This window comes from Octopus bimaculoides, chromosome 3 (genome assembly GCF_001194135.2).
Source record: "Octopus bimaculoides isolate UCB-OBI-ISO-001 chromosome 3, ASM119413v2, whole genome shotgun sequence".
NCBI lineage: Eukaryota > Metazoa > Mollusca > Cephalopoda > Octopoda > Octopodidae > Octopus > Octopus bimaculoides.
In genome coordinates this window covers 1,234,054-1,248,332 of record NC_068983.1, presented here as the reverse complement: position 1 = coordinate 1,248,332, position 14,279 = coordinate 1,234,054, and the positions used below count along the sequence as shown (strand labels likewise).

General features: G+C 36.9%; 1 protein-coding gene across 4 annotated transcripts in view; it reads left to right on the top strand.

Moving 5' to 3' along the window:
• The window catches only part of LOC106872852 (aromatic-L-amino-acid decarboxylase), a 59,745-nt gene that overhangs the window by 5,470 nt on the left and 39,996 nt on the right, over positions 1–14,279 (top strand). For all 4 annotated transcript variants that reach the window (XM_052965964.1, XM_014919989.1, XM_014919988.2 and 1 more), the window contains exons 5-9: positions 120–263; positions 2,338–2,404; positions 3,223–3,317; positions 5,658–5,725; positions 10,287–10,377. In XM_052965964.1, coding sequence (XP_052821924.1) covers positions 120–263; positions 2,338–2,404; positions 3,223–3,317; positions 5,658–5,725; positions 10,287–10,377 — 465 coding nt within the window. The remainder of the gene's footprint in view (positions 1–119; positions 264–2,337; positions 2,405–3,222; positions 3,318–5,657; positions 5,726–10,286; positions 10,378–14,279) is intronic.

Genomic DNA, 14,279 nt, shown 5'->3' with positions numbered 1-14,279 from the left:
ATATATATATATATAAATGTATACATACATATCTACATACACACATACGCACATATACATGGATACATGCATGTTAGAGTTCTTTATTCTGTGTGCATTAATTGGGTTTATATTTTCAGTCTCACTCATCAGTTGAGAAAGCTTTTCATATTGCGCTGGTTAAATACAGAGATATAGAGTTGGACGAGAAACGAGTAATGCGTGGGGAACAAATGAGAAAAGCCTTTGAAGAGGACACAGCGAAAGGTTTAACTCCTTTTTTTGTAAGTTTTGAAAATGATTCCAATGAATTTGGTGTTGATTGACAAATAATATATTTAAGGATATGTGATAACACTTTCTAAATTCGCACACAGGATCTGGTATCTTACTAGTATCAGCACACACACACACACACACACACACGCACACACACACACACGCACACAGACACATGCACAGGCACATACACACGTGCACCCCCCTCCCACGTACGCACACATACATAGACACGCGTACACCCCCACGCACACACACAGAGACACACACAGACACACAGGCATACGCACACACACAGAGACACACACGCACACGCACACCCATACGCACACACGCACGCACACACACACACACAAACTGACACATATTCGGAGTGTTATGTGCTATACCCAATAGATCTGCTTTCAAAGTGCGGCTCAAGTTGAATGTAGAATATTTATTCAGCGTGGCGGTAAGTAGCTTTCTTACCAACCACATGGTTCCGGGTTCAGTCCCACACCGTGGCATCTTGGGCAAGTGTCTTCTACTATAGCCTCTGGCCGACCAAAACCTTGTGAGTGGATCTGGTAGACGGAAACTGAAAGAAGCCCGTCGTATATATGTATATATGTGTGTGTGTTTGTGTGTCTGTGTTTGTCCCCCTAGCATTGCCTGACAACCGATGCTGGTGTGCTTATGTCCCCGTTACTTAACGGTTCTGCAAAAGTGACCGATAGAATAAGTACTAGGCTTACAAAGAATAAGTCCCGGGGTCGATTTGCTCGACTAAAGGCGGTGCTCCAGCATGGCCACAGTCAAATGACTGAAACAAGAAAAAGAGAGAGTAACCATTTACTCGTGTTTGGTTGTATCTTTGAGAGAATTATACACATATTGTTTCAATCCGTTGCCGAATTGGTACAACACAAATTAGGTGCCTCCATATTCTTAGGCGAGGGATGCTATTTACCAGAAAACACTGCAAACTTGCTCTCAAGTTTGCTTAAAAACGGACAAACGACAGTCTCGATGCTCAACATGTGATCTTTGAAACGAATTATACCTACAGTTCAAGGGAGATAACTCACATAGTAATTATACATGCAACTCAAGGGAAATAACTAACATAGTAACTCAACGAAAGTTACTTCCCTTAGACTAATAACTTTAGTCTACCTGGTCACCGAAAATGAAAATCTAATAAATTTTATTGAGGACAATGTTGTCGAAAGTTTCTGTCTCCACTTCGTTGAGATGATCAGGTTTATGTATGGTGAAGTAAAAGACGTTTAAATTGTCATGATCTGAATCTTTGTACTATTCTGATTTCAAATTTTAGCACAATGCCAGCAAGGTCGGGCGAGACCGCAAGTCGATTACATCGACGCCAGTGTGTAACTGGTAATTATTTTATACACCCCCAAAATGATGAAAGAGAAAGTCGACCTCAGCGGAGTTTAAACTCAGAACGTACAGCCGGACTAAATGCTGCTTAGCATTTTTCCAGGAATACTAACTACTTTGCCAGCTTACAAGTGGTAAATGTTGTGTAGACTATACCTCAAATCTTTGCAAACCACTGTGGAACGAAGCCATATATTAGTGATGTTCTAACACATATTAGGATGATAAAATGTTTCTAAAATAGCACTTCTTCCGTTACTACGATGGGTGTTCCAGTTGATCCGATCAACGGAACTGGCCTCTCGCAAAACGCATATGCATGTAACTTAGCACTGCACAGACATGCGTACACTGAACGTGGCTCTGACGGAGATTCAGCGTGACACAGAATGTGAAATGGTTTGAGAGGAGCAGCTAAAATAAAGCATCTTGCTCAGCAGCACAACACCGCCGCAATCCAACTCACAACCTTTTATGGCTGTGAGCTGAGCACTGTAACAGCTAATCCAGGTTCTTAGTGAGCCGAGCACCGTAACCGCTTATCCATGCACCTTCACAGTGTTCGTAGTATCCAGGCCCATTCACTTAACCGATGATCCATGCACCGTCACGGTGTACGTTATATTCAGTCAAACAATTTATTAAAAAAAAAATTTTAAAAAACAGAAAAGTGATAAGAATTTTCTAATTTTTCAGATTTGTGCAACTTTGGGTACAGTTTCTGTGTGTGCATTTGATAACATTGACGAACTTGGTGAAGTTTGTAAGTTGCTTTAATTACGTATATATTTAATCTTTATATTACTTGGTAGCTATAACTTGTTCGTCTTTACAGCTATATTCTCTAGTAATTTTACTCTTTTATATTCTTAATATTAATATTTCGCTGAGGACATTATGGTTATTAGCCACCCACAGCCAACATACCCCTTAGGCATGACGGGCATAAAAACGTACTGTCAATTCTATCTAACGCCCTTATATTATAGTTTCTAAAGCAAGGTTATAAACACATTGTATTATTTCACAATGCAATCCTTGTATGTTCAAATTAAACATAAGAGATCCTCTACAATAGAAAATTATTATAGGAGTCTATTTATTCTCCTAATCATTTGTAGTGTTTCTGTTCATAGTTTTTCTTAAATTCCTACAGCATGAATGTTCATAACATGGCAACGTATTATTTACATTATTTACATTTGACAGATATGTGTCCTCATCTTGTTTGTTGTTAGCTCAACGTTTCGATTGATATACTCTCCAGCCTTCATCAGGTACCTGCGCTCTTAACCACTACGCCATAAGCCCTAAAATTCACTCCATAATTGCCCACGGGCATATGGCATAGTGGTTAAGAGTGCGGGCTACTAAACCCAAGATTCCGAATTCGATTTCGGTCAGTGACCTGAATAATAATAATAATAATAATAATATCGAAAAATACCTTAAGTTCTAAAGTTCCAGGTTAATAACAAAGAAGATGAGGACAAATATCCGTCAAATGTAAATAATGTAAATAATGTACATAATTCCTCATCTCTTAAAAACAGAACTGTATAACAACGCATTCTTTTTCAGGCCGGGAACACAGAATATGGTTGCATGTCGACGCATCATTTGCAGGAAATGCTTTAATATGTCCCGAATATAATTATCTAATGAACGGCGTAGAAGTAAGTTAGAAGCAAAAATTACTAAATTTCACTCAGTTTATCTGTTTGTGCGAACCATTATTTTAGGTTTTGCACAAGTATGCTATAGATGCAACTTTGAACTGTTGGGTAACGGAACCGATTTCCCAGATAAAACAGATCAATTTGCGCGGCCTTCTTACAAGTTGTCTACCACCATGCTTGTACACTTCTATGGGAATACTGTCTTGTCCACGAGCTTTACCAATGGAAAGCTTTTTAATAGCAAGACTTAGCTTTTCCAAGGAAAGATATTCCCCAAGTTCCTCAATTATAGATCTCTGGGGGATGGATGGCAACTTAGTGTCGATTTAGCGGCAAATCCAACACCAAGAACTCTTGGCTCATCTGCCGGCTTTCCGCACGCAAAAAGAAAAGAATTATTTATAACCGTTCCCAACCTTTTCTAATTCTCCAGGATCCCCAAGTTTGATATAACTAAGAGCAGGAATATCAATATTATACGAGTCGATGACTTTTGTGATTAGAGATGTTTTTCGTTCTAGATTTTCTTTGCCCTCTTGTAAAGTTCTCACTTTCCAACAATTAAAGATTAACATATTTCTTTGATTCTCTTATCTTTATCTCGACTGCAATAAACTGGATGGCTAAGCATCTGCTGTTAATGCCAAGATGATTGAAGGGCTCCTTTTCTTACCTCGCCTCCGGTATCGAAGAAGCAGTGTTACACCTAAATAGGGCTGCTCGCCGCACAAAAGTGCATGTGAGACTTGTAGCAGCCTACTCTGAGCCGACTGTGTGTGACTATGGCTAGAAACTTCCAGCAACACACTTTGTCTGTTCTTGTCGCCATAGCACTTTCAACACACCTTCAAAACTACATCCACGAGCAATTTTATTTAAGTAGTATGCGACTGTCTCACTCGTCACACACACACACTCTCTCTCTCTTGTCAAACAGTCTTTACCCTAGTGCATGTTAAGACCACATGGAGAAAAGGCTGTCTGTAGGCAAATTGTAGCAGAAGAACCTATGTAATGATATGTAGAATCCCCTGCAATTACTGTACATTGATAAACTAGATTATTTCTTAAACACTGATTTACCGATCCGAATGACACAAAAGTTTGTTTTCGAAATTTCAGGGGCGTTTATTTGCTCTTATGTAGGACTTATGTTTCAAGAAATTAGTACCAACTCTCCTCTTAGTTGTCAAACAGGATTACTCGCAATATTATAATCAATATTATTAGTTAAATGTAGCCTCGGTTTCACTGTACAATACCGATAATTTAAAATGCCTCGAGGAAATGTACATAATCACTTCGAAATTAAAATTATTAAATTTTAGAACCATATTTACTTTGAAATGTCCTCAAAAATATAGAAAAACATTTAGATATTTCAATAATAAACAGCACCTTCATTGTAATTGCCTTTCCTGCAATTTAGTAAGCATAACTTCTCTATTAAAAAAAATAAACAGATAACTAAATGTACAGATGTAACATTTCTATGTTTAGTTTTTATTCTCTCGTCAACTTGTTACGTCATCTTAGGCTTAAATACTAAAATGGCTTTCCTTAGTATATAATATTTCTTCCTAACACTCTTTTTGCTTGCGTTCATATATTATAGCGATTATAATTTGCTTTGAATTCAAACTGTTATGGGTACTTTGGTAAATTTGTGGTGTTCTTTTATTTTTTAACTTGTTTCAGTCATTTGACTGCGGCTATGCTGAAGCACCGCATTGAATTTTACAATCGATCCAACCTAGTTCGATTTGTATTTTGTATTTTCTCTATATCTTATGCAATAGAAATTATATTTGATCCTGTATGATGTAATCTTCATAGAAAAATGTGATATCTATACTTTGTTGGCGTTATATACTTTGGATTTCTGGATGCACACACACACACACATGTAGCATTCAATAAAAGGACCACCAGCAACGCGATTTGTTTCCCGGGCAACGCCGAGTATTCTAATACATGTTAACACAGTAAGCATTCGTTGATTTGAATATAGTTTATATATGATACTAGTTTTCAGAGTGTCACATAACTGCATTAAATCAGGAGAATTCGATAAATAGTTTGACAAATAATGTGATTAATTTGAATTTTAAATATATGTAAAAGTGAAATACAGTAAAGATTTTTAATGGCACACATCCTTATTTTTCCAATCGCCAATGAGGCTGAACGTAAACAATGAGATACATCGTTTTCAGTGTATTAGGCCTAGTTTAAGATTAACTGTGGTGCAACGTGTCATGTTAAATTTGATATTTTCAAATAATTTTTGAAGGATCATCAGTTTTCACATTCCGTCTTTTTATTTATATCTTGCAGTATGCAGATTCATTTTCTATGAATCCCCATAAATGGTTACATATACCCACAAGCTGTTCAATAATCTGGTAAGCAATACTTCTTCAGTCGAAATTAAAGAGGCTTTTATAATCGAAAGATGGTTTTCGAGATGATAATTTAATATATTGAAACAGAAAAGCACTAATTTAGTTATGTTTTATGCATTTCACTTAATAAATTGGCTTTAAAATTAAGTTTTAAACATTTACACATCTATGAGTACGCATGAAGCAGATATAATAATAAAGAAGATGAAATATTTTCTGTATATTGCATGGTTACAACAGTGGTAGAAATTAAAATTGCATGAACGTTAGCTGAATCATACTTGTCAAAATTATATTGAAATAGCGTTTTGTCCCAAAATAATAATTTATTTAAATCAGTGTGTGCGCCGTCTTTCAGTGTGATTTCTTTTCTGTATTGTTTCTGATGAAGTAGCGAGCTGGACGGAGCTACTCATCTTCTTTCCTCCTCCGTAATGTGTGCTCATCTGCTAACCCAGATAAAACTTTGTTCAGATGTTCTTTGAAGACCGCCATATCTACACTTTGTAAATCTCTGAAATTGTTTGGCAGAATGTTGAATAGTCGTGGACCCTTGAAATCCAGACTGTTACGATATTGAGTCCTTATTTAAAATGGTGGAGACGCAATCTTTGTTACTATGCAGTATCGTTCCGTCCGGTATCTGATATAGCTTTCAATTTCAAGGCTCATCCATATGTATGTCATTGTATATCTTTCATGCCTTCTTCCTAATGAGTGGCTCATCTGTTTCAGCTAGTCAATATTTTTTGTGTTATGGCATTGGATTGTCTCGAGTTCCACCACTAGTTTGACGCTCTACGGTGACCACAGATAGGAGCAGGTGACGGACAACGAAGATTCTCGATTAGAGTAGTTTGGTAATCCTTTTCTTTGTTCTGAATGATCTCAAAACCCAACCAGCTACTACCCTACACAGTGTTGCCATCTTGGTAATATGCAAATGAAATGTTGCAGTATTACTCATGTGGACCCCCAGACGATTGCACTATCCCCCGATCCTGTGTAATCCGATTGTGGTATGTTGGTGGGCAGGCAGTGGGGTGCTTCAAACTTCTCAGCATTGAACCGAATTTTATTTTCTTCAGCCCACCTGCGTATCACATTCAGGGCTTTCTGCAGTTTTTTAGGATTTCGTCAATCACCTTGATCTGATACTTTTGTATCATCAGTATAGATGGGCAAAGTGACTGTCTGTATGTCTGAGAGGCTCATCACAAACAGTAGTGCTCTCAGTATAGTTCCCTGGGAAACTCCATTGGTAATTGACGTCCCCTGGAATAGAACACCATTAACAACAACTAACGTCTGGCTTTTTAAAGTCATGCAGCCACACTCCTAATTTTCCAGTGACACCAAGGTCACGCACTTTGTAACATATCATCTCATGATCAAACTTTGACGAAGGTTTTGGCAAAATCGAGCTATATTACATCTACGATTGAGTGGTTGAGTGGGGGTGCTAGATTCCTTTGTTTGAAAATATAAGGACACAGATCGTGTCGTATAGCCAGCTGGAGACGATGTCCTCTGGGGCTAAATTACAGCAACATTCGTCCTAAACTAAGACTGCCATGATATGTTGGCAAACAATCTTTACTACGAAATACTGTTGCTGAATATCTCACGTTGTAAGATTTAAAAAGAGTAATTTTCCAATGCTGTAGTAGTTCTATGAAGCAGCTTCTTCCTGGACGGAAGCTACGTTGCATGCTTGTGAGCAAGTTATATCCTTCCAGGAAAGTGATCAGTCATCTTCTGACAATTGCTAGCATGTGAAGTTAGAGACAGGCCTGTAATTTTTAACATCCCCTCTGTTACCTCGTTTATGGACAGAGCATATCATATCATATCATATCTTACAACATGCAAGGAAATTCTGATGTGAGAGCTTTCTTGCATGTACTTAAAAGAACAGCCGGATATCTATCTGGGTCGGTTGATGAGTTCGAGCTTACCTCATCAATGGCCAATATTGCATATTCCCTATTTATGTCGATGTAATCGATGGTTGCCCCTCTTTCCGTGTGGATCTGCAACGTTGAAAATCTATCAGACCTTGCTTATTTGCATATTTCCCCAGTGTAGAGATCAAGATACTTTGGAATTTTTTATTTAGCACCTCACTTTTCCTCCTGGGGTCTGCAGTTAGTGGGCCGTTCTCTTCAAACAGTGACCCTATCATGTAGAGCACTGAGACAGATTCTTTCTTGTAGAAGGCTTTAGGATTCATTTCTATATTTTCCACCACACGGGTTTCTCTTTCCTCTCTATCTTTTTGATAGGAGTATCTGAGTTTATTTTCGATCTCTACAAGATGTGTGCTAGGATATGAATCTCTGGGTGTTATTTTATTCTATCTTGCTGGCTGAGTGGAAAGTAGTTTTTGCCCTGGGTTCCGTTCTGCTTGAGCTGATATAAAGTTCTTTATTTCAGTTATTAGAGATCTTTGTCCCCCTTATCATAAGGACTCTTGTCTCGGGGAATGATGTTTATCTATGTGTTGGATCTCTTCTCTGGGACGAATTTAACGCATATGATGTAATTGTCATGAATTCTTTAAGCTTCATGTTCATGTCTTGCATAGAGAGACGTTTTTGCAAATGTTGTTGGAGTATCTGTGTTTCAACTGACTTCCAAAAAGTTCAAACTATTGACTTGCAAAAAGTTTGAACTTGCAAAGTTCAAACTGGATAGGGAACATCATTTCCGTGATATGAAGCAGAGGATCTGCTTGGCTGCGCTTTTTGTTTGTCATTCCTGACATTATGATGCCTTCCTTCCATTTGCAGTTGGAAAGGTGCAGATCACCCATGAGAAACACATTTATGCATTGATCTAGTTTTGTTAGTATTTCTGGAACGTAAATATTAATGGCTTGTAGGCACGTGGTATTTCGTTATGCAACCATACTATAACGTATATTAAACGTTTTTATAAGTCAATACCGTATTCTACTGTGTTAGCAGTGCGTTTTACATTACTTGATAAGGTTATCTCTACAGATATTCTATAAAATCTCCAGCCAGCATTGATTTTCGTTATGACGTTTCGTATCCGAAATGTCAGATGTGAACAAATAATGAGATCGAAGATGAAAAAGTCATTAGTATTTAGGTACCAGCTTCCAGGAATGCGTTTAATATGTAAAACTGGTAAATCCAGCAACTATCCATCGCTATATATAGTGGCTATTTAAGCAATGTGTTCGAGGATGATTAAAAGGTTGAATAGGGGCTTATGAAGGGGGCAATAACCCCACGAAATATGTCATATGCTCCCATTACCCTTTTTTCATTTTCGATCTCATTGTTTGTTTACAGCTGACGTCTCGATACGAAACATAGTAAAAAACATCAGTGCTGGCTTGAGTTTCTCTAGAATAACTGTAGAGATAACGTTAACAAGAAATGAAAAAGCGCACGGCTAACGCAGTAGAACGCGGCATTGACTTTAAAAAACGTTAATATAATTTATATTATGTTATGGTTACATGATGAAATACTGCGTGCCTACAAGTAATTATTATTTGCGACGGTCTTGTGTTTGGCTGTGCATGGCTTCGTTTTGTGTGTGGCCTTGCCAGCTGTTGTGCAATCTTTTCTGATAAACTTGGAACGACTTGTTGCTGTAATATTGCAGCTCACACTGCATCTGCAGACAGATTTTGTGGTATTCTTTGCAGCTGTGTCTCTTCGGATATGAATCACGCTTGGCGTGATTTTATTCCGTCTTCTTAGCTGAATGGAGAGTGTGTTTTACTGTGGGTTCCATTCTACCTGAGCCTTGGATGCGCAAAGCAGTAGTTTGTCCCCATCTCTCCATGCCAGCTGACACCTTTTACATTGCATTTACAGATGGGATGTCATTCACCTACAACTTTATTCTTTCTTTTGCTCGTCTTCCCGCAGTTTTCTTCTTATCTTTGAACTCGGTTTCATCAGTCTTTCAGCTGGTTACTTTTCCTTTTCTACTACTTTGAGAGGTGGTGTTGGGGCTTCTTCTCTCGGGAGGTTTCTTTTCCTTTTCTTATTCAATATTTGCATCTCTATGCATATGAATTTCTTTGTCGATAGTTGTCATGTTGTTGTTGTTGCCTTCCTTATTGGGTTTTCCCCGTGGGATGCCAGAATTGGCACTTCTTCTCTGTGTCAGGTGTTTCACATGGAAATTCATCAGTTTTAAAAATGGTTTCGCTTCTGTCAAAGTGTTGCCTAATGAGTGCATAGGAGCAGACAAATTCAATCTTGTTCTGTTCTATTTGCGCCATGGTTTTGTTAATTACGTTGCTTTTCCGGACTACCGCAATGAGGTTACTGGGAGAATAATTTTCTGCTGTGACCCAAGCTACGGGGAACAATTCCAGTTCGATAGTCTTGCAGATTCTAGACATCTTTGCTGCGCTCTTTACCACATTACATCCAAAAGCGTGTAAGAAATCGAAAAAGTGTAAGATATGAAACAGTGTATGAATAGCAATTATATTCGGAAGTATTAAACAAACGAGAGATAGAATATTTCCTGCATTGAATAGAATGTAATTTACTGATTTTTGTTTTAGGTTTAAACATAGCTCTACACTTATAAGAGCTTTTGATTTGTCTCCTTTATATTTGCAATGTACAGAGAACCTAGATATGCCTAATTATACGGTAAGATAATCTTACATTTCCTTTCCGTAATTCTATCTTTGCCTTCTATCTTTGCACTGGCTATTTTGAATAACCTCTGAATGAGGTTAATATTAATGGGTAGCAATACCAGAAATCCTGTAACTACACTTATAAAGTAGCACAATTTGAAATTACGCTCCATAGTTCTCACATACCACTACCTCAAAATTTGATGAGTTGCAGAAGCGGTAAACTGCCATAGAAATTGACAAACAATATTCATATATATATATATATATATATATATATATATATATATATATATACATATATATATATACATATATGGAGGTGGAAAGCTACTTCTATGATACGAAGAATGAAAACTTCAATTATCGCATCAGTGAAGAAACTCCACAGATACAGAGGATTTATAAAACGAGGAAATATCCACCACAAAACCAGTAATGGACAGCATTTGGAGATGGACTGCGATGTATAGTCAAGAATATTTAATTTAAGAAATTCCCTGTATGTAGAAATGAACATTTAAGGAAATAACATGTAATTACCAAAGAACTAAGGAATAAGAATGGAGGACTGGTGTATGCAGATAAAACGGGTAACCTATATAATTTAAGCATTTCTTACTTCATGCACTTCTTAAGAATGAAATAACTAAGAACTATAAAGTAACAAACAGCAACAACCTAAGAAAAATAAACTTAATAGCCAAAGGCATAATGGAAGAAGATGAGATAGCAGACAAAACAGAACCTTATAAGCCCAGAATGCGAAGAATTAACATTAAGGAACGCAAACCTAATTTTAGAACTAATCCTACTGAAAGGGTTATATGTCCATCAAAATTAAACTTAGGTAAGATTAGTAAAATGATTATGGAGAAGTATATACCCTTCCTTAGAAATATAATCAAGCCAACACTTTGCTCTTGCTCAAATAACGTAATCAACTGGTTTTTAATAAAATAGATAGTAAACATACAAAAAAGATTTATACAAATCGACGTAAATAGCTACTGTTCATCTATAAAACCAGTCCTTCTCAATAAAGCTCTTTTATTTGCTAGGAAAAATTCTGCACTATCCATGGAAGAAATAAAGGTAATTTAGCAGCAAGAAAGTCAATTACAAAAATTTGAGAATAAGTACTGGGAATGGAAGGACACTAATGAGTGCTTTGATATAAGTATGGGATCAACGGACTTTGCACAAGTCACCGAGTGGCTATGTGGTAAGTAGCTTGCCCACCAACTACATGGTTCCGGGTTCATTCCCACTGCGTGGCACCTTGGGCAAGTGTCTTCTACTATACCCTCGGGCTGACTAAAGCCTTGTGAGTAGATTTGGTACACGGAAACTGAACGAAGCCCGTCGTATATATGCATATATATGTATGTGTGTGTATATGTTTGTGTGTCTGTGTTTGTTCCACCAACATCGCTTGACAACCACTGGTGGTGTGTTTACGTCCCCGTAAGTTAGCGGTTCTGCAAAAGAGACCACTAGAATAAGTACTAGGCTTCTAAAGAATAAGTGCTGGGGTCGATTTGCCCGACTAAAGGCGGTGCTCTAGCATGGCCGCAGTCAAATGACTGAAACAAGTAGAAGAGTAAAAGAGTATATATATATATATACTGTTTACAATAAGTAGGGAATTTTCTGAGCTTGGAGGTGGTCTACACAGGGATGGTGCACTATTCACAGTATGCAACCACTCTAATAGCGAAATCGAGAAGTGTAAGCAAAGACTATTCAAATTCTTTAGAAATATAAGACTATCAATATCTATTGAAAATTAACATAATATCGCTAACTTCCTCGATATTAAGTTAGATTTTAGTGTAGGTAAATATAAACCGTACCATAAACCTAACACTAGCTTAAAATACAAAAATAAATTAAGAGCATAACAGCGTGTTTCGTCACGTATTTCAAACCTATTGGCGAATGAAAAAGTATTCACACAAAACGAGGACTATTATAACTTAGTAAGATAGAATGTAAAAAAATATTGAAATTTAGTAAAAAAAAAAAACCCAAAAAACATAGGTCCAGACAACGAGGTTCATAAAGAAAATAACGTTAACCCTGATGGTAATAATAAAGTCTATGAATATAATAGTAGTCGAGATAAAGATAGAAAAAAATAAATTGATATGTAATAAACCAGAAAATACCAAAGAACAAAAAGAAAAAGAAAATGAATTACGATTACTAAAAATTCTGATAAAAATTCTATAAAAGAAGCAACCGGAATGGAAACCAACCTACTACGAAGCACAATAATAACAACAGCAATAAATATAAATATTCTCCTTCATTATAATTTCATATATATAATAGAGGATAAAACTTTTTTTTAATCAATTTTATCAGTGGCCATCATATAACAGGAAGACCAATTTATGTGAAATTAAATGTATAATTATAATAAGGGCTTAGAAAGAAATTTTCTAGCCTATATGCTGAGAAATTAACATGCTTGTGAATATACACATAAGGATTAAAAAATATGTTGGTGTACGTGTATGTGTGTGTGTGTGTGTGTGTGTGTTGTTTTGTGTGTTTAGAAGAGGAGAAAGAAGAAAGAGGAAGGAAGGGAGGGAGGGGTGGAGTAGTGAGTAGAAAGTGAAAGAAAGCGTCTCTGTTGACTAACAGGTGGCTGATGCTAAATGACCTTCCAAGATGTCAATTTTAGGAAGAACGATGAAAAAGACGAGAAAAAGAGGAAGAAGAAAAAAATGAAAGGCAAAGACAGAGAGAAAGAGGTTTCTTTTCAATTACATTCTATCGGTGTTGTCAACTTGTTGAAATTTAATTACAATTCAAGAAGTCATTTTTGGTTCAGTTATAGTTTTTGAAAGCCTCTCTCTGTTTCTCATTATCTCTCACTATCTCTCTCTTTCTTTCTCTCTCTATCTCTCTCTCTCTCTCTCTCTCTCTCTCTCTCTCTCTCTCTCTCTCTCTCTCTCTCTCTCTCTCTCTCTCTCTCTCTCTCTCTCTCGCTCTCCTCTTATATATGTATATTAACATGTTTGTAGATACACACATTCAAACACCACCTGTACACCACTTCAAGTACTATACACACACACACACACACACACACGTGTGTGTGTGTGAGTACATTCTATGTATATACATATAAATGCGTGAAGCAGTTTGTTATTGTAAATTATGTGGCTTAATATTTACCTAAAATACATCACAGTCTCGCGCCACTATTATTTATTATAATGTATGTAATTATGGAATACAGCTGCAAACGCACGGACATACAAAGATACCCGAATATGTACACACATATGTATGCATATACGCGTTCATTTACACAAATGCCCGTATATGGGTAACACCTACGTATATGAATTTTGTGTATCTATTTCAGCGCTTCTTTAGATGGTGGAATAGTAAATATGATCGCCAAGGCTTGTGATGCCTTTGGAAAGCAACGAGCAAAGGTTTGGAATGCGAGAGGATTGAGTTTAAAAAGCAAAATATTAGTTTACTGTACAGTTGTAATCTCAACATTGCTGAATGGGTCTGAATCGTGGAGACCAAATAGAAAACCCATCAAACAGCTAAATACTTTCCACAAATGATGTCTTAGAAATATTTGTGGTTTCACATGGAAAGACAGAGTCTCTGATGAACAGTTATTTCATAAATGTGACATACAAAGCAAAATGGCCTTCTTGATACTGTCTCAGTTAAGATGGGTTGGCCATTTTGCTTGGATGACTGATGGGAACTACCAAAATTCCCACTTGTGGCCATCTTCAAACGGGAGTGCGAAATATAAGGAAGACCCCTTCTTAGATACAAGAATATGTTGAAGAATAATATACGAAGTATATTAGAATTGAAGCATGAGAATTTGAGAAAGGGGATCTATTTCAAAACGGGGGCACCAGTATT